Genomic DNA, 21,009 nt, shown 5'->3' on the forward strand with positions numbered 1-21,009 from the left:
CCTTGCCCACCAGGCAAAGACAAAGCTGGGGGCTTTGCAGGACCTATCAGCTGAAGCAGGGAATAGTCCAATAACATAACAAGATGGTTTAGAGCCCTTACTTCAGAGTCACCAGGTCCTGAGTTTAAATCTTGACTCTGTCAATTACTGACTGTGTGATCTTGAGTCAATTACATAACCTCTCTGGGCTTGGTTTTTCCCTTCAGTAAAATGGTAACCATGCTTCCTCCTTAGAGTTAGGAGAATTACATGAGAAAATAAATTTAAAGTGTTTTGTGCAGGCCTAGCAGATCATGGTGGCTGTTGCTTATGTTGTTACTTTCGTTGTGCAATCCTGCATTTTGCACAGCAGTTTAGTTTGGAGAGCTTTTTGCAGATGTCATCCCATTTGCTCCTGTAGGGAAGGTACTGTTCACCGCATTTGCTAGATGAGAAAACCGAGGTCCAGATAAGTTAGAGATCTGTCACAACTAGGCTAGTGGGTGGCAGAGCCGAGACTGGCCTGATTCCTGCCCTTGTCCTTCCCCCTGTCCCAGCAGCCCCTCCTGCAGGTCCAAGGGCCCGAGGTGGCTCTCTTCCCACCCTGCTGGAGATAGCCTGGGAGAGAGCAGGGAGCACTAAGGCCTGAAGGAAAGAGGAAAGAGACCAACACTGGTTGACTGCCTGCTGGTTGCCTGCATGGTACCAGGCACTTTGTACCCAGGGCTTCCCTGTTTCCCACCACAAGCCCAGGGCCTAGGAATTGTTGTCCCCACTTAATAGATGAAGAAACTGAGGTTCAGAGAAGTTAAGGAACTTTGCCAAGGACACCCTACCATTTGGAGTAGAGAAGGGGTCTTAAGCCCCTGGAAGAACTCACTCCTGAGAGGAAACAGGAAAGAAAGGGAACAGTGAACTATGAGCCTTTCCCTTCTCAGTCAGGCCTGGAGCTGGCCCTTCTGTGTTGGGAATGGATTCATGAGCTCTGACCCTGCCGGTTCTGGGACTGGTTCTTATTCAGAGGACCTTGGGGTGGGGCTGGGACTGAGTTGACTTCCCCCGTCCCCAAGGTGGCAGGGCTCACCGGGATGGACATCAGGCCTGGGCCCTGGCTTTGCATTTCACCCTGTCTCTGAGGACCAGGTTGTGCAGGGAGCTGCACTGAACTGGGCATGGAACAGCCAGAACCACATTGCATTAGTTTATTAAGCTGCTCGAAAGCAGTATAGTAGAAATGGAACAGCTTTTAAAAAGGAAATTTAATAAGTTAACATTTACAGTTCTATTACACATGAAAATGTCCAAATTGAGGGACTAACAAGAGGTTACCTTCACTCAAAAAAGGCTGATGCCGTCTGGAACACCTCTGTCAGTTGGGAAGGTACCTGGTAGCATTTGCTTATCCCTTGCTCCTGGGTTCTGTTGCTTTCAGCCTGTTTCCAGTGGTTTCCTCTCTAAGCATCTGTGGGCCTTCGCCTAGCTCCTCTTGGCCACGACTCTTGGTTCTGGCTTGTTTAGCATATCATGCAAAGGCACATGGCGATGTCATCTGGGTTCTGCATCTCCAAATATTTGGGTCTTAAGTTGGCTCTGAAGCAACTGTTCTCCAAGTGTCTGCATCTGAGGTTTCTCCAAAGTGTGTCCCTTTTTAAAGGGCTCTCGTAAACCAATCCAGACCCACCTTGAATGGGTGGAGTCACATCTCCATCTCATCAAAAGGCCACATTCACAATTGAAGGTGCCACATCTCCCTGGAGATAATTTAATCAAAAGTTTCCACCCTACAATATTGAATCAGGATTAAAGGAAACAGCTGCACTCGGAAGATTGGATCAGGATTAAAATATGGCTTTTCTGGGGTACATAATAGTTTGAAACCAGCACACACATGTTCAAGTCCCTGACCTGGAGCCAAAGTCTGATGCTTTCAGGAAGTCCTGGCCTGCTAGCTCGGCTGCTTCTCAGCTAGATGGCCTTGGACAAGTGACCTGGCTTCTCTCCAGGTTAGTGTCATTATCTGTAAAATGGGGATAGCAATGCCACCTATCTAAGGTTTCTGCAAGTATCCAATCACTTGTGGCAGCTCAGAGGGCTTCACAGAACCTGGCCCGCAGGAGTGCTCAGTAAATCGGGTCTGCCTTTCCTGGTGGGGGTAGGTGAGCTCCAGTCCAGATCCCCTCCCCAAACAGACTGTGCGGCTGCAGGGAGACCACCACTCTTCACATCTAAAGGGATCTCACTCAGCACATTAATTGGGATGGTCTAAGGATTGATTGGGTGGTAAATGAGAAGAGTAATCATTGTTTATTATGACTATTTCATTTGTGATAGAAACACCTATGTGGGCGCAGTGATCGGGGAAGGAGGTCCAGGGACTATTTATGGCATGCTGGGTTTCATATGATCCTCGTGGTAAACCCACGGAGTAGGCTGTGGGTGCCCACCTTACAGATGAGACTCAAACGCACAGCCACTAGCCCCAGGTCACCACGCTAGGAAATGGTGGAGCTGGGATTTGTACCCAGGGCTGCAGGGCCTCAAAACCTGCACTCTTTTTTCTCTCTTGACTCCACTGAGCAGACTGATTGAGTAGAGCCCACAGGTGGACAGAGAAACACAGTTCGTCAGCCTCCTTGCCCAGTGGCTGCTTGGCAGGGCTCTCCAGGTTGGTCCAAGGAGAGCTGATCCCCAGGCCTGATGAGCACAATAGCTGGGCTACCCTCACGACCCACTGCCCCGGAGCTTCCCTGGAAGGCCCATCCCAGGGTCCCTGGCCCCAGGCTCATCTTGGGAACTAGTCTGGAAATGGCCCCTCATTTGCATGCCCTGTTGTTTTGATACCGGAAACCCCTGAAGGGGCAGGAGACAGGTGAGTGGGAGACAGAAGGCTGGAGTGTGGGCCAGTGTGTTCTTGGGCCTAAAGCCAGGCTGGCTTCAGCTTCCCTAAGACAAAGGGGTCAGCCAGCAGGTCTCAGAGGAAGCAGGAGCTGAGCGGCCTGGGACAATCAGGGCAGTACACAACTACAGGAGGACAGAGGAGAAGGGTCATTCAGTCTGCAGGAGAAGAAATGTCTGCTGGCCAGGAAGGACAGCTGTTTGGGTAGCTCTGGGGCAAGCTGCTTCTGCCTGTGGACTGTGACCCCACTCACCCTATCCCCCTCAGAGGAAACCCAGGCAGATCTGTAAGCAGGTGGACTGAACCGGGCCTGGTGCCTCCAGGGCATGGCCTTGTAGCCAGTGAGGTGGGTGACCTCAGCTGTGGTCTACACAGCCCCTCATCCCCACACTCTCCTCCTAGGGCAATCCTCCGAGGCTTTAGGGAGACCAGACTGAGCCTCCCTTCGTCAGGAGAAGGGGCCCTGCAACTGCAGCCAGACCCATCAGCCCTTAGACTTGACCTGGCCTTCGGCTGTCCCACTGCTGTGCTTTCAGCGCAGATGTTCTGCCATCTGGAGTCCACCCAACCCCTCCCAGGCCTTGCAGACTTAGCTCAAACCTGCTTCCTCCCTTGTGCCTTCCATGACTGCCAATGGGTCTCTCTGGGCTTGAGCTACAATGACATTCTGTGTGCCTGTCAAATTTACTCTATTTTACATTCTACGATAAGTACAAGTTTGCTATAACGATGCAAGCAACACAGGTTCCATAAAGGAAAGACTAATGGGCTTCTATACCCTGACACCAGTCTCCTGAGAAAAACAGAAGAAAATCATTCCAAGAGCATTAAATCTGCCCATGGCAGTGAGTTGGCAATTAATTGTGTCAGCCTGTGACATCACTTGTATTTTTATTTTGATCTGTTTTGCTCGTCTTTACTGTCTAATTGTATCTGTTTCATGTTCCTGGTGCAGTCTGGAAACCCTCTATGCACAGCGCCTGCCTCTTAAACACTTCCTGTCAAGGCTGGCGTCTCCGTGCAGGGGTTCTCACTGGGGAAGTGAATCGACTGACTGAGTCAAGGGTGGGAGGAGGTGTCCGCACTCCTTAGGGAGCTGCACGATTGAGTGGGCTCGCCATGGGGGGTCCCAAGCCAACCTTCCAGAAAGAGCTTAGGCTCAGGTCCCGGCCTCTGCCGCTTCCTCGTGTGACTCTGGACCAGTGACCTGACTTCTTGCCTGTATAAATTGGGTGGAAACTGATAACAGCCCCGTGTGGGGGTTGTTAGGAAAGATGAGCACACAGCCACACACCCACACTCTGAGGAAGCAGCTGGTTCTCTCCAGGAGGCTAAGAATGGCCAAGGGTCAAATTCCAGCTGCCCACTGGTTAGCAGGTCAGCTCCAGCTCCCTGGGTCTCCTTTCCCTTCTCCATAAAATGGGACAAGAGCTGTGCTGTGCTGTTGGAGCAGCTCAGCACAGGGCCTGGCCTGCCTTCAGCGCCAGTAACTGGAACAGTATCGTCATTACTTTTGTCCTTCTGCAGAAAGAGGCGCCTCCCTTATGGGCCCCCCCTTCTCCTCCTACAGGATGGGGCTGCGGAGGCCTGTGAATGTCTGAACTGAGCCTGTGTTTTATCTAAAACAAACACTGGCCCCACCCATGTGTGGGGTTTGGGCCCCTTGCAGCCAAGGGGGTGTGGGGTGCAGAGTTCCAGGAGCCCCACCCTGCAGCGGGCTTTGTCCCGTCTCGATCTGTGGGGCGCTGGCGTCCTCCCCGAGGAGTGATGTGGGACGGGGCGTTCCAGTGGAAACTCCCAGGACAGGCAGCGGGCCGATGTCATGCTGCCCTCTTTCCTCTCTTGAGACTTTGGGCAAGTGACTGAAGAAATTCCTGGAACGTGGGGGCTCTAGAAGGCAGCACCCAGAAGTTGGGAGCCCTGCTGGCTGGTCTGGGGTGCCACTGGCTTCCTCCTTGCCCGCTCCACCGAACCCTCTCCCAGTGTCTTGGAGGAGCAAGGCTGCAGTGATTGTATCTTCCTCTCTGGAGCTCCCAGAACATTCCTTCATTCACTCGTCATTCATTTATTCACTTGACAGTCATACAGTTGTTGAGTGGCAGACCCCGCCCGTGCCGGGACTGTGTGAGGAATTCGGCTGTCCCCGTGCGGAGCTTTCCTTCCGAGTGGGGTCTCGGAAGAAAGTCCAGAGGCGTGGGGCTGAGCTGTCAGGGAGGGGCGGCTCCCGGGAGGCGACATTTGAGCAGAAACTGGAATTAAGTGAGAACAGACCGCGAGGGTGTGAGGGGAGGAGAATCCCCGGCAGGGGGCCTGTAAGCACGGGGGCCCTGGGGCAGGCTCGGGGACGCCCAGGGCACATCTCTCAACCTTTTGTCAGTCTCACAACAAGGAGGCTTTCTTTCCCCCTGAATTGTAACCCCCCCCATAAAATTTAAAGTCAGAGAAATATTGCATGTCTCTCTATGTACTGTAAATCTATCTGTGCTTAGTACATACAAAGAGGAAACTTTTTTTGGGGGGGGGGCATGGGCAGGCACCGGAAATCAAACCCAGGTCTCCTGCGTGGCAGGCGAGAACTCTGCCACTGAGCCACCGTGGCCCGCCCAAAAAGAAAGATGTTTAACCCCACCCCCAACCTCCCCAAGAATTGATCTCCTCCTGCTTGGGGGCAAGATTGCTCCTCCTGGGAATAGTGATACAGGACCAGATTGGCAATTTTAAGGAATCTCCTGCGTCTCTGAATGGAAAACAGTTCAAGGCAACGACTCGTTAAACACCTGAGGCCTGAGTTCTTCTTGGATGTCTCCTGGAATCACCAACTTAAACTGCCTAAAACCAAGCCCCTCACCCTGCTCCCCACACCTGCCTTCCACATCTCAGCCAGCAAGCAGCAACCCCTCGCTCTGGCCCAGGAAACGTGGTGTCCTCTCTCACTCTCCAGGCGCGTCCTGCCTCCTCCTGGGCTGCCACTCCCGGCCTGGCCCCCGCCCTCGCTCTCCTGGTCTGCTGCAGTCCCCTGTCCCTACCCCTGGCCGACTCTTTCCATGCTTGTCCCCCTGGAGCCGGATGCAGTCGGTGCCCCCCGATTGAGGAAGCAGAGAAGGTGGGAGGATGCACTGTGGTGGTCCCCGAGACTGCGAACCGATGGGGGCGGGGGCGTGACCGTCCACCCAGCCTCAGCAGCAGGAGCCCAGCGAGACACGTGCAGAGGGCAAGTGGGCCCTTACCCCTCTCCCTTCCTGCCCGACCTGCCCCATGTCCTCCCTGTGTGAGTGTCCTGCAGGCACCTGGCCCGTCACCCCTTCATGTCTTTCCCCATCCAGAGTGGACTTTAGGGCCCTCCTGTGGGCCTGCCCCTGCTGACACCGGGACCACCAGGACACGGAATAGTGGGCAGGGGGCCCTGGCCCCAGATGGCCTCCACGGGGACTGCATCCTTCAGCCCGATCCTCACTCGTGGCTCCCTCGGAGTGGGCTTCCCTGGCTTCCCTGCAGAATGGGTCCCTCATCCTCTCTCTGGGCTTCTGGACTTGGGCTTCATAGCTTTCACCCAGTATGGAATTGGATGCTCTTGTGACTGTTGAGTCGCTGTCTGCCCAGCCCGCTAGGCTGCAAGCCTTGTGAAGGCAGGGCCCGTTTGTCTTGCCGATTGCATCCTCCACAGCCAACCCAGTAGCCGCCACCTAATAAACTTTTTCTGGGAAACAGGTGAACATGAAACTTGGGTTGTTGGAACTCAGGTGAAGGAAGTTTGAGCTCTGCCAGTGCAGGCAAGAGGGAAACCCAGCCTGAAAGGGAGGATGCGTTCCTTCTCTCAGTGCAGTGCTTGTTTGCAGGTGTCGGGAAAAGGGGACGCTGTGGCTGGGCCTTGGAATTGGCACAGCCAGGCTGTTCCCCAGGAGACGTTTCTTTGGATCTCTTATCTTGGTGGCCTTTGGCCCTCGAGGAAGGCGAGGCCAGGTCCTCTCATGGGCTGGAGCAGATTGCGCCTCTCCAGGCACTGGTCCTGGTATTTCAAGGTTGTGGCCAGACCCAGCTGTGGACCGGGAGATGCTGCTCCTGGGGCCTGGCCAGCCTGACTTCCGAGCTTGTCCTTCCAGGAGCCTGGGCTGGGAGGCCGTGAAGCCCTGTGTGTGTGGTTTTGGGGATGTGGTTCTCCCATCCTAGGCAGGGAATTGTGTCTTTTCTCCTTAGCCTCAGGAGCGGCGAGAAGCCCAACAGGGCCTTTTCTCTTACTGCCCAGATGGGGCCTGAGGACACACCGAGGTCTCTGGGGCTCAGCCTCCAGCTCTGAGTGTCCCGTTGTCACCCAGGACCCTGCACCCTGTTTGTCTCTTCTCTCCCTTCCTCCCTTCATAGTAGCCCCAGGCTGACCCGGCCCTCTTCGGGGAAGCGACCCCCCTTCAGCCAGAGCTGGGTTGGTGTTCTCTGGCCAGTGAGAACTGTGAGCCATTTGGGATGAGAGCTGGGGGCGCTTGAGCCACAGCTGGGAGGGCCGACTGAAGACTGGTCAGGGAAAGCCTTGGACCCTTTGTACCCAGTGACTACACTAAGTGTATTTCTTTTCTCTGAACAGCCTTTCATGCTTCCTTGATTTTCTCCCTATTGTCCCACCCCTCCCCCACTCCTCATTTCTATCCTGTGAACAACTTTTCAACTTGAAGAACCAGCTCAAATAAAGCGTCTTCTCCCCGCTCCTCCAGAGGCAGTGACTTTTCTCTGGACTTGAGTCATTTTCATTAATCAGAGAAAGCCCTTTCACAAAGACGATAAAGACTGAGATGATATAATCTAGGAATGCCTAGAGTGTACATTGATAGTGACGAAAGGTACAAATTTAAAAATTTTTTTGCATGAGGAAGGACAAAGTAATGTCAGTTTGCAGGGTGTTGAAAATAGATGGTAATTCTTATTTTAAAATGTTATGTGTGAGACTAAAAAAAATGTTCATTTGGTACAAATATTATATTTTGACTAGTGCTTTTCCTAATATAACTTATATGGACAGCCTAATTGAGCACCAATATACATGGAACCTTGAGTAGGGCATGAGATTTTATAGGTTTGTCCAGAGTGATGCCCCGATAAATCCCAGAGTGATTTGAACAGTGAATAAAAAAAGTATTTGCAAAGTTCCCTTGGGGAAATGGTGAGAAAGGAGGAAAATTCAACTTCCCCAAGTGAAGAATTCTTGATATTCTCACAAGCAGTGGGAACAACCAAAGTAATAGGCTGAGCCCCCAATCTAGGGGTTTATTCATATGGAACTTATCCCTGCAAAGGATAGGCTAAGCCTACTTAAAATTAGACCTAAGAGTCACCCCCAAGAAAACCTCTTTTGTTGCTCAGAAGTGGCCTCTCTCTCCAGCCAACACAACAAGCAAACTCACCACCCTCCCCCTGTCTGCATGGGACATGACTCCCAGAAGTGTGGACCTTCCTGGCAACATGGGACAGAAATCCTAGAATGAGGTGAGACTTAGCATCAAGGGATTGAGAAAACTTCTCAACTGAAAGGAGGAAGAGAGAAATGAGATGAAATAAAGTGTCAATGGCTGAGAGGTTCCAAACAGAGTCGAGAGGTTATCCTGGAGGTTATTCTTACGCATTAAATAGATATCACCTTTTTAGTTAAGGTGTAATGGAGAGACTGTAGAGAACTGCCTGAAAATATAGAGCTGTGTTCCAGTAGCCATGTTTCTTGAAAATGATTGTATAATGATATAGCTTTCGCAATGTAACTGTGTGATTGTGAAAACCTTGTGTCTGATGCTCCTTTTATCTACCTTATCAACAGATGAGTAAAATATATGGATTCAAAATAAATTATTACAAGGAACAAATGTTAAAATAAATTTAATAGATTGAAATGCTAGTGCTCAGTGAAAGGGAGGGGTAAGGGTATGGATGTATGAATTTTTTTCTGTTTTCTTTTTATTTCTTTTTCTGAATTGATATGAATGTTCCAAGAAATGGTCATCATGATGAATATACAACTATGATGAAATAAAAAAGCCCTTTTACACCATACAGTCATTTATTTGCTTGTCTGTGCCCACCATGAGGCCCGAGCTCCTGGGGGATGAGGGTGGTCTGCTTTACGTCTGTAAAATGTATATTCGGCCCAGTACCCAGCACTTAGTAGGTACTCAGGAAGTGTGAAGGGTCTTCATGAATCAGCATCTTGCCCAGAGCATCAGAGAGGCCTCATGGAAAAGACTATCTCTGAGAGAGGCCTTGGAGGCTGAGTAGGATTTTCATAGTGTTCCTTGCAGAAGGGCTAGGGGTAAGGTTTCTCTCTCTCTCTTTTTTTAATACCAAAACACACCAAACAAACGCAAACATTCATAACTTTTGATCATTCCATTCTACATGTATAATCAGTAATTCCCAATATCATCACATAATTGCATACTCATCATCATGATCATTTCTTGGAACATTTGCATCTATTCAGAAAAAGAAATAAACAGAAAACAGAAAAAAATTCATACATTCCATACCCCCCACCCCTCACCCTCACCAATCACCAGAATTTCACTCTAAATTTATTTTAACATTTGTTCCCCCTATTATTCATCTTTATTCCATATGTTTTACTCATCTGTTGATAATGTAGACAAAAGGAGCATCAGACATAAGGTTTTCACACTGTAAAAGCCATATCATTATACAATCATCTTCAAGAAACATGGCTACTGGAAGACAGCTCCACATTTTCAGGCAGTTCCCTCCAGCCTCTCCATTACATCTTGACTAACAAGGTGATATCTATTTAATGCGTAAGAATAACCTCCAGGATAACCTCTCAACTCTGTTTGGAATCTCTCAACCATTGACACTTTATTTTGTCTCATTTCATTCTTCCTCCTTTTTGTCAAGAAGGTTTTCTCAATCCCCTAATGCTGCATCTCAGCTCATTCTAGGGTTTTTCTCAATCCCTTAATGCTGAGTCTCAGCTCATTCCAGGATTTCTGTCCACGTTGCCAGGAAGGTCCACACCCCTGGGAATCATGTCCCACATAGACAGGGGGAGGGCAATGAGTTTACTTGTTGTGTTGGCTGGAAAAAGAGGCCACATCTGAGCAACAAAAGAGATTCTTTTGGGGGTGTCTCTTAGGCATAATTTTAAGTAGGCTTGACCTATCCATTGTGGGGTTAAGTTTCATATGAACAAACTCCAAGATCGGGGGCTCAGCCTATAGCTTTGATTGTCCACACTGCTTGTGAGAATATCAAGAATTCAATTTGGGGAAGTTGGTGAGGTTTCTCATCTTGATGTATTTATTTGTTTTTTATCTGTATGTTCACACTGAAGGGGCAGCTCCGTGGGGACCAGGATATTGTCTTTTGCATCCTTGGTACTTGCACAGTCCCTGGCACCGAGTAAGCCTCCAGTATCTCTTTGTGGGTAAATGGGTAACGTTTTGCTAGAAAAGTCTTTGTGGAGGAGGTGGGGTTTGGAGGAGTCTTTGAAGGAAGCAAAGGAAGGAGGTTCAGGGTCTGGGAGAAATAAAGGTGAAGTGAGAAAAAGTAGCTGAAGCAGCGAGACATTCCCCATGGAGGGAGGGAGTAAGACAAAACGGAAGAGGTCAGGGAGCCTGGCATGATCTCGGGCTGGCTCTGAGACAGCTCAGACACAGGAGCCCTGGTGCATAGTAGATCGTTTGAAGATGAGAAGTGCGGGAAGTGGTTGCCTTCATTGGGTGCAGACAGGTTCCTCCCGCACCTGTGCATATAGAAGTACATTGCCTTCAGCAGGTAGTATCCAGACCAGGGCCTGGAGGCCAGGGAGAAGGGAGCAAAACTTGCTGGGTGTCCAGCTGTGAGGTCTGAGAGGCTGTAAGGATTGAGATGCTACTTGCCAGGGTTGGGAAGGGAAATGGAAAATGGCCCTGTGAGTCTACTGCAAGTCCTGTAAACGTGGTCAGTTCCTCTGAGGAGAAAGAAGAAAGGAAATTCATAATGAATGAGGCCTTTAAATCTTCCTTCCAACTCCAGTCTTTATCAAAGGAAGGTCATCTGGGATCTGAAAACCAAGATGGTCTCTTTCCATGCACCAAGCAGGGGTGTTAGGGCTGCATATTAACTGGCACAGGAAGCCGACTGTCCTCCAGCCCCAGGCTGCCAGCCCTGGGACACACCTGCAGACCTGCCTGAGACATGGTGTGCTCTTCTTAGGTGCAGTGAGCTAAAATTAGGGAGCGCCTTGGGTTCGCTGGGCTCAGTCTGGGAACATTCGTGTCCCTGCTGTGCCTGGGTTCCTTTCCACTGCCCGCAAGCAGGGGCCATAACTCTGTTTTGCAGCTGAGAAAATCAAAGCTTTGAGAAGAAGGACTCACCCAGGGCCTCCTGGTGAGCAAATAGGGGAGCGCTGCAAACCCTGCTTCCTCTTATCTTTCCAGAGAACTCCACGGCCAGCGCGAGTGAGGCAGAGAAGAAGGCTCAGGTGTACTACCATGCGTGTATGAACGAGACCAGAATTGAGGAGCTCAAGGCCAAGCCTCTGATGGAGCTGATTGAGAAGGTGAGTCCCCCTGGGCCAGCTGACAGCCTTCTGCAGCCCAGGCCACCTGCCTGCAACTTCAGTGCCCACCCCAGCTCCCAGGTACCACCAGAACCCAAGCACTTCACACCTCCAGCCACTGTGCCCAGCTGGGCTGCAGGGTCCGACTGTCTGCTGATATGTGTGTTGGGTTATTTGTGCACACGCATGCCTGAGTGTGTGTCTGTGTGTGTGCTTATGTTTGCCTGTCTCTGTGTGGGTGCAGATGGCTGTGTGTGTATTTGTGTGAGACATGTGTGCCAGCATCTTTTGTGGGTGTCCGTCCTATGCCTGTGTGTCTGTCCATGCATCTGTGTCTGGGATGGGGGCCATATACATGAGGAAAATGTTTCCCTGCGTTGCTGTTTCCTTTTCCTTAGGGTATGTCTGTGAATGTGGAGGGGTGTGTGCACATGTTCTAGAAGGACAGGGAGTCTTGGGCCAGAGCTCTCCCCATTGGGGAACCCTTGCGACCCGGGGGCCTGCCCTTCCTCCTGGGCGGGGGAAGGAGTCTCTCCTCCGTGGTCCCTCTCGGTTGGACTGGGGTGGACGCCAGGGGCGTGGCCTCTATAGACAGAGGGGGTGCCTAGCCATGGATGTTTCCTGGCTCCCCAGTGTCCTCACCTGGCTTGGGGAAGAGCCTGCAGCAGGGGTCGGCAGCTGACGGCGCCAGGGACTTTACCAGTCCTTCTTCTCTGACCCAGAGCCCAGGTGCCAGCCTGGCAGAGGATTGATGGTGTGTGCCAAGGCAGAGGGAGGGCCGAGAAGACTAAAATCCCAGATCTCAGAGAAACAGGATAGACGATAGCTTGTTGATCTGATATTTGAAATATGGAGACTTTTTTTTCCAGAGGCACAATTGAATTTATGTTTTTTAACAGCTTTATTGAGATCTAATTCACATATTATACAGTTTACCCATTTAAAATGTACAATCCAGTGGTCTTTATTGTATTCACAGATTTGTGCAACCATCACCACAGTCAACTTTACAGCATCTTCATCACTCCAAAAAGAAACCCTGTACCTTTTACCTACCACTCCCTGCCCCACCAGGAACCCCCAGTCTAAGCAACCAGTAAACAATAGATCTTTTCGATTTTTATATTACCCTGTTAGTACATTTTTTATTGTGGTAATATATATATAATATATTATATAAAATGCCATTTTAACCATTTCTCAGTATACTTCAGAGAAGCATTACTTCCTTTCACAATGTTATGCTGCTATCACCATTTCTAAAATTTTCCATCACCCAAAGTAGACACTCTTTATCCATTCAGTAATAGCTCCCCGTTCCCCTGTTCAGCCCCTAACCCTGCTAACCTCTAATCTTTTTATCTCTATGAATTTGCTTTTTCTAGATATTTCATCTAAGTGACTCATGCAAAATTTATCCTTTTGTGTCGTGCTTATTTCACTCTGTGTATTATTTACATGGTTCATTCATGTTGTCACGTGGATCATTCCTTTTTATTGCTGAATAATAGCCCATTGTTTGGACACACCACATTTTGTTTATCCATTCATCTGTTGATGTACACCTGCGTTGTTTCCACCTTTTGGCTATTGTGAGTGATGATGCTAAGAACTTTGGTGTGCAAAGTACCTGTTGGGGTCCCTGCCTTCAATTTTGGGGGGTATGTACCTAAGAGTGGAATTGCTAGGTCGTTTGATAATTCTATGTTTAATTTTTTGAGGAACTGCCAAAGTGTTTTCTGCATCATCTACACCATTTTACATTCCCACCAGCCTTTGGTAATTCTATGTTTAATTTTTTGAGGATCTGCCAAAGTGTTTTCCACATCATCTGCACCATTTTATATTCCTTGCAGCCGTGCACAGCAGCTCAAATTTCTCTGCATCTTCACCAGCTCTTATCTTCTCCTTTTTTAAATAATAACCATCCTAGTGGGTGTGAAGTGGTATCTCACTGTGGCTTTGATTTTCATTTCCCTGAATTTTATGTTTTAATCGGCATTACATTCATGTGGTTCAGTATTCAAAAAGTAACCAGTATACAGGGAAATGTCTCGTACCCAATCTCTGTCCTCAGCCACCCAGGGAGCAGCCAACACATGGATTCCTGGCTCTCTTGTCCAGGATAAGGCTCTGCTCTCCATCCGTGGATCTCTGGCTCATGGCCAGAAGCCCCTAATGAAGACCGTTTACTCTTGAGATTCCTAAAATCCAGAGAGGTCAAGTGACTGGTCCAGGGTCACAGAGCATATCAGCTGCAGAATTGGAATTTGCACTTAGGTCTCCAGGGTGATTTTTCCAAGGCCTCCCCACCAGCTCATCACCTCCCCATTACCTCTCCCTCCTCACAGCTTGGGGGCTGGAACATCACAGGTCCCTGGGACAAGGACAATTTCCAGGACACGCTGCAGGTGGTCACCTCCCACTACCGCACCTCGCCCTTCTTTTCCGTCTATGTTAGTGCTGACTCCAAGAACTCCAACAGCAACGTGATCCAGGTGAGCTGGCCTGAAGCTTCATGAAGGGCGTGACCCCACAGCAGCTTGCTTGTTTCTTTTGCCTTTTTTTTTTTTTAACCATGACTTGTTTTGAGTTTAGCAAACACAGGTCAAGAGATGCTGGCCCCGGGCATCAGGCTTCTGGGTTTCTGGGCCTGGGTTGTTTCTGGAGGCCCCCAGATATGAAATTTTCACAGCCAAGATAATAAATGAAGCCACAAGTGGACAATATTGAGGTCAGGCTGCTGTCCCAGAGTGAATGGGATGATGCTAGCAGCAGACGAATCTTCAGGGGTTCAGGTGTGGACCCCAGGGGTGACATCAAACCTTGGGCATGACTGGAGGCACCCCCTGGTTCTCTCATCTCAGCCTCTGGTCTTTGTGGCTCTGCTTGGCATGGTTTTGAGTCCATCTCTCCCTGCTGGAGGTTGCTCTAGACTGAGGATCAGCACGCCCAGGGGAGCTCAGCACGGGTCTGTCCCACCCTTAGGTGCAGGCGCTCAAAACCCGGGCTAGGTGTCATGACGGCTGAGCTCCAGGTGCATCTCTCCCACTCACTGTGTGACCTTGGCAAGTGCCAATGACCTCTCTGAGCTACAGTAGCATAAGGCTCAAATAGTAGCTACCAGAACTGACACCACCACCCTGTCCCCCAGCACTCACAAGTGATCACTTGGATCATCATTCCAGCCCTAAGAGTCAGGTTTTATTTCCCCAGTTGTCCAATGAGGGACCCGAGAATCCAAGAGGTTGTCGCCTGACCAAGGTTACTCAGCTTATGAATGGCTCCTACCTGTCGCGCCATCCAGGGAATGTTTAATGAAGTAACGGAGCAGGAGGGTACCTCTGTCCAGCCCTTCAGAAGGGCCCATAATCCCTACAGCAGGAATGCAGCCCCAAATGTCCCATCCCCGATGGGCGCGTGCCCCTCCTGGAGCCTGGGCTCATCTTCTGGTGCCAGCTGGTCCCCGGGGCAGACAGAGGCTGTGCGGTGTGTGTGCTCCCAGGATCCCCTCTCACTCCTGCCTTTCTCTCCAGGTGGACCAGTCCGGCTTGGGCTTACCTTCCAGAGACTTTTACCTGAACAAAACTGAAAATGAGAAGGTGGGTGTGCCTCTCAGAGAGTGACTCCTGACCCCCACCCACCCCACCCCACCCCATGAGGTTTCACCCCCTCAGTGTCCAGCCCCTCCATACCCAAGAGGATCCTTGCTGCTAGAGAACCACAGAGGTGATGCATTCCTGGAGGGTGGCAGGCAACCCCTGGCAGGGGAGGGACCCCCAGGCTGGCGGTGTCACATTCAGGCGTCCTGGCAAGAACAGACAACAAGTCTTTTGTCCCTCTTTTAGAGAGAGGTGATGATGGCTGCTCTAAGCCTTTTATTTGCATCACCTCTCACCCTCCTGGTAACCCTGCAGGCAGGGCACTTCTCTGGGCTTCATTCACCTCACCTGTCAAATAGATGTTATTATTATTTTTTTTCACATGGGCAGGCACCGGGAATCGAACCCGGGTCCTCGGGCATGGCAGGCAAGCACTCTTACCTGCTGAGCCACCGTGGCCCGCCCAATGGATGTTATTTTTATCTTTCCTTTTACGAGGAGGGAACATGGCTCAAGGACCTGGTCAGGGGCATGCAAACGGGGCTGGGGTCCAAATCCAGACCCCCGATTCCTGGGCAGGGCTCACCCTCCCCTGCCTGCCTCTCAGGATAGCTTCAGGGAGACTTGGCCAGAGGCTCGCTTAGCTCTGCCTTTGTTATTCTACCCACTTGTACCACTCCAGCATCTACTAAATGCCTGATGCCGGAGAGGTGGTGGGGAGCAAGACCCCGTGGGATCAGGAAAGTCTGGAAGGGGAGACAGATATTAATTAACTAGTCACCAAATTAAATGTATAGTTACAGGGTATGATAAGCGAAGGGTGATCTGAGAAAGTTCAACCATGAAACCTAATTCAGTGCCAGAGACATGATATGGAGGGGGGGTCAGGAAGGTACCTTCCGGGAACTAAAAGATGGCCCAGTTGGTGGCTGTCATGTGACAAGTGCAAGCCAGGAGCAGAGACCAGCCCACGTGGAGACCATTTGGTCTTTATCCTGAGGGCTGTGGGGATCCCGTGAAGAGGTGTAGCGCCATCAGCATTCTCTGAGCTGCATTTCTAGGTGGGCTTCTTCGGTGGAGCACCCAGCACCCACTCCCTCCCTGCCTGGTGGCAGCTGGCCCTGCCCCACCCTGCCCTCCCCCTGAACCAGTGGGCAGCAGGTGGCAGCTACTGACAGTTTGGGGGTGCCGGGTCCCCCAGGTGCTGACTGGATACCTGAACTACATGGTCCAGCTAGGGAAGCTGCTGGGTGGGGGCGATGAGGACGCCGTCCGGCCCCAGATGCAGCAGATCCTGGATTTTGAGACGGCTCTGGCCAACATCACCATCCCCCTGGAGAAGCGCAGGGACGAGGAGCTCATCTACCACAAGGTGACGGCGGCTGAGCTGCAGGTAACTTGAGCTCTGACTGGCCCAGAAGCTGCAGTGGCCATGGGGTCCCAGGACATGGGGTGCTGGCCACCATCCCATAAAGCAGGGACGGCTCTTATCCCCAGTTCACAGATGCTGCATCTGAGACGCAGAGAGGTAGTTACCTGCCAAAGATGGCACAGCTAGTCCGTGACTCCGAAGCTAATCTCTTGCCCTACCCTAAGCCGCTTTTCTGTAGCCTAGTGTGTCCCTAGGAAGACTTTATGGTCACAACAGCAGCTCTCATTCATTTCCAGTCTTTTGAGCACCAAGCATATGAACCCTGTTTATTAAGCAAACACTTAATAAATGTGAGGTGTGGATTCTATCATCACCTCCCTTTTCTACGCCAGCAGGGTAAGTGACGTGTCAAGACCTCAAGCTTCCAAAGTGGCAGAGAAATTGGGAACTAGACTCGGGCTCTGCTCACTGAGGTCTGTGCTCTGAACCACCTCCCTTGGCACTGTCCTGGAGGTGTAGCCGGCAGTCAGAACTGCGGTGGTTTCTCTAACTTGGATTAATCCATGTCTGGCCTCTCTCCACCCAAGGCAGCGAGTGGGTTCAGCTCTCTGAGTAGCTTGTGTCCCTCTGAGGTCGCTGTCTGCCAGCAGCTGCCCCTGGTAGCTGCCTGGGATTTGAGGGACATGAGTTGATTGCCTGCAAGTTCCTTCTACCTCACGTGTTAGTGGCCGGCCTTAGCTTGAATCCCAGGAGTCCCAGAGGAATTAGCAGGAGTGGCCATGCCATCTGGAACCTTCCTGTCTCCCACCATCGCACAGAAATGCTTGGCCAGGCCTTGTGGGGAGGAGGTCTGGGCCATTTCTGTGCTGGCTCTTCGTTCTTCTCTGCTTTATGACCAGCCAGTTCTGCCCATCCATTAGAATGTCACTCATCTTCTGCCTCTTTCAGGGAGATCCCAGCCCTTTTCCCTACCCCCATTTCTCTGTCTGGCAAATGTACATGGGGCCCCTTCAGGGGATACGGTTGAAAGACCCAGACCCTGTCTTGATGTGCTTCCAGGCTAGCGGGGAACACCTAGTAGGAAACGATCCCATCTCCCTGCTAAGTGCTTTGAGAAAAAGAAGCAGGGCAGCAGTGGGAAGGAGCCTTGGAAGGTGAGCCTAATGGATGGGTGGGCATTTATCCAGGCTGACAGGGTAGCCCAGGAGCAGGAGGTACAGCCCTTGCAGAGGTCTGGCATGAGAGCAAGAGAACCTGGCTTCTTGCTGTTGTCCTTTGGGCCCCCAGAGAAGTGATCCTCGGGGTGAGTGGTGCTGTGTGGGTTGTTATGGAGATACAGCCTGTGTTGGGTACCATCTGGCATTGTTTTTCCGCTCTGAGGCCAGGAGGTTGAGGGAGATGCCATTTGTGCAGCAGTCATTTGGTTTGCTCCAGCTGTCTACTTCTCAGCGCAAGCAGGGCCCTAGAAGCTCCTCAGCTGCCCGCAGGGGCCATGATGCTGTCTGTTTATCCCAAGAGGGCAAATAAATTTAGTGCCAGGGACTTGGGGTGACATTGCCAATAGCAAAGAGATAATAATAATTGTAATAGCATGTTATGTTGAGCACATTGGCCCAACGTGGCCACCAGGTTCTACCCCCACGTGTCCTGTCACCGCTGTTCTTACTCAGTTCTTCCATGCAAGAAAGGAAAGGCCTTTGCTCCCTCCCGGCTGCACAGCCAGAAAAGTGGGAGGCTGTTTGCAGAGGCAGCAGCCTGGAGGTGTACGAGCACTGGACTTGGGAGTCAAAAATCTGTTCCAGCCCAGCTCCACCACAAATTGTGTTACCTTGAGCAAGTCATGTAACCTGCCTCTGGCCCTTGGTTTTCTTCCTTGAAGAATGGTGCTTTGCTCATTCATTCACTTAATAAACATCCACTCTGTGGCAGGACACAATGACAAATGAGATATGGCCCCTGCCCTCCAAAGGGGCAGTGGTTCTTAACTTTTGTTAAGTCCAGAGTCCTTTGAGAACAAGTTGAAAACTATGGTACATCTCCCAGAAGAAATGGGCACATGCAAGTAGAAAAAAATATGCCTCATGTTTAAGGAAGTCCTGGGGTCTTGGCCTGTCCATAGGGTTACAAGAGGATAAGATGAGGCAAAGGTAAGATTCTGTTTTGTAAACTGAAATGTACAAAACAAACATAACATGCTATTGCAATTATTATTATCTCTTTGCTATTGGCAATGTCAGCCCAGGTCCCTGGCACTAAATTGATTTGAATCAATTTACCATGGGACAGAAAATGCCTAATTATTCCCTAGTACCTGGAAGTTCGTTTTTTTCCCTCTATTCCAAGTGACTCAAGGCTCTGGCCTTCACGGTGTGGTCCCAGGTTAGCCCTGCCGGAGTACAGAGTGGTTCTAGGCTAGCCCCTGGCAGGGCTAAATTCAAAGTCATGAATCACACATCACTCTGTTGTTTCTCTAGAGCCTGAGGACCGGTTCCTTTCTAGGACCCTCCACACCAAGCTGTTTGGGAATAAGCCTCATCCTTTGCCCCCGTTTCTCCACCTGAGATAAAGCCCTTATTTTTTCCCACTTCAAGCCTTAGACTTTCAAGCCTGCTCGAGTTGGTTGCTCAGTGATCAGCAGTGCTCTTTGGCTGTGGATATGGAAAATGGAGCTTATTGGTGTGTCCCTGAGGGTTTGAGTCACCGGTGGAATGTTCTAGTCAGCTGAAACCAGCAGTCTCCCCATTGCTCATGGAGAGGGACCTGGGTACATGTTTTTAAACCAGGAGTTCACTAAAGCAATTAAGACTGAAAGCATGGAAATCCTGGTGCTCAGTGCACCGCTCCTTATCTCAAGAGTTGTGGAGGTTTATCTGCACAGGACACCTGCTCTCCCCAAGGGAAAATACGTGTATTCAATACATCGGGACTTGTCGGTGTCTGATGACTGGACCTTGATCAGGGTGTTCCAGCCACCTGCAGTTTATAAAGCTCTTATTAATTGTGTGAACAATGACATTTTATAAACATATCGATTTTCCAAGGATTTTCATCAGCAAATCCTGTAGCTCCAATAGTGGAGCCCCATTTATAAAGTACTCATCTCCCAGTTCTGCAGCCACTGGAATGTTAAGGAACAGTCCCAGAGATGACCTGTCTGAGGGCGTCCTGCCAAGAAGAGCTGGAGAGGACAAGATGGGGAGAAAGGACAGTCAGCTTTATTGAGCAAGCTGTCCCCATGCAAGGCACAGAGAACAGCCAAGTCTGGGGTATGGGTTGGGGGCTGGGGTGTTGTGGTCCTCATCTTAGAGAGAGCATAAAACGTGGCTCAGTGTCCCAGAGTTGATTCTTGGTGGGGAATCTGGTCCAGGTCTTTGCACTTGAGAGCCAGGGCTCTCCCCAGCACGTTGGTTGAGCCTCCCATCTGGCAGGGGTATGCTGGAACCCACCAGTTTCCAGGTGCACTGTGCACATCCCTTCCCAACTCCGTGTTCAGAGACATCACATGAGTAGTTTGCAATCAACCACAGATGCTACAAATCAGAGATTCCTGGCACCCCACTGCCTACGGGAGTTGCCCTCTGCACAGGCTCATCTTGTCCTCTGAGGTCCATGTTCCCCAGCAGCTGAACTGCTCTTTTAAACTGACACTAGTTAACTCAGGACACTGAGTGACCTCAGGGCACTCACCTTTGCTTACCTGCCAGCTTACATCTGTTAAGTGGGGACATTTGTGGCTTCCTGTCTCACGGAGGGCATCATAGGTTGTGCCCATGGGTTATTGATTGATCTTCTGTTATAGTTGATCTTTCTGTATGAAGGCCACTTCCTTGTCTTACATTTTGCCCTTTCTTAAGGCACTTTCTTTTATGCAGTTTTTTAAAATTCTGGACCATGTGAGCACAAGCTAAGTTATATTCCTTGGATGTCTTTTTCACGGGAACAGAACTTGGAATCCGACAGGCCCAGGGCCACCCTTGGGAAACCTGGAGCAATAATTGCAATAGCTAACCTTGACTGAGTGCTTAATGAACATCAGATACGGTTCTAAGTGATTGACATGTACAGGTATTTTTGCTATAGTTCTGAAAAACCTTGCATTCTTTAAAACTGTATGGTAAAATTAACAGGACGCATGGGAGAAATGGGGCTTAGAGCAGATCATTCAAAAGCCATGCGACTCTGTAATCAGGGCACTAATGAAACGATAATTGCAACGTGGGAGACAACTCAGCATGGCTGGGGGCTGCCTGAGGCTGGCTGGTGGGCACTGAGATCCTGCAGAGAGAAGTGGAGATCTGAGCAATGGGCTGCCTTTAATGGTGGGCTGAGGAGGGAGTGCAGCCTGCTATAAGCTGAGAGTTCTGCAAAGCTGGGAGAGTGTGTGGGGAGGGAGCACTGGGTGCAGATGTTCATTTTACATTTTCTTAAAATAGAGCTGACAGGGCTCCTGTTTGTGCATCAGCTGAGCTGGGAGCTTTTCATTTCTTGCTGAGCTTTATTCAGCAAAGCAAAGACCCCTTTGCTTGGGAAAAATCACCTATAGACTAATGCAGTTTATGCACTGTGCTATCTTTTTTTTTTTTAAGTCAGATTTATTGAGGTTTAGTTTCCATATATTAAATTAAGACTCTTT

The 21,009-nt window shown here is 50.3% G+C and overlaps 1 protein-coding gene across 6 annotated transcripts in view; it reads left to right on the forward strand.

The window, feature by feature from the left end:
- The window catches only part of ECE1 (endothelin converting enzyme 1), a 116,424-nt gene that overhangs the window by 75,100 nt on the left and 20,315 nt on the right, over window positions 1–21,009 (forward strand). For all 6 annotated transcript variants that reach the window (XM_077150949.1, XM_077150952.1, XM_077150948.1 and 3 more), the window contains 4 exons: window positions 11,281–11,402; window positions 13,754–13,900; window positions 14,939–15,004; window positions 16,206–16,397. In XM_077150949.1, the coding sequence (XP_077007064.1) occupies window positions 11,281–11,402; window positions 13,754–13,900; window positions 14,939–15,004; window positions 16,206–16,397 (527 nt within the window). The remainder of the gene's footprint in view (window positions 1–11,280; window positions 11,403–13,753; window positions 13,901–14,938; window positions 15,005–16,205; window positions 16,398–21,009) is intronic.

This window comes from Tamandua tetradactyla, chromosome 2 (genome assembly GCF_023851605.1).
Source record: "Tamandua tetradactyla isolate mTamTet1 chromosome 2, mTamTet1.pri, whole genome shotgun sequence".
NCBI classification, from domain to species: domain Eukaryota; kingdom Metazoa; phylum Chordata; class Mammalia; order Pilosa; family Myrmecophagidae; genus Tamandua; species Tamandua tetradactyla.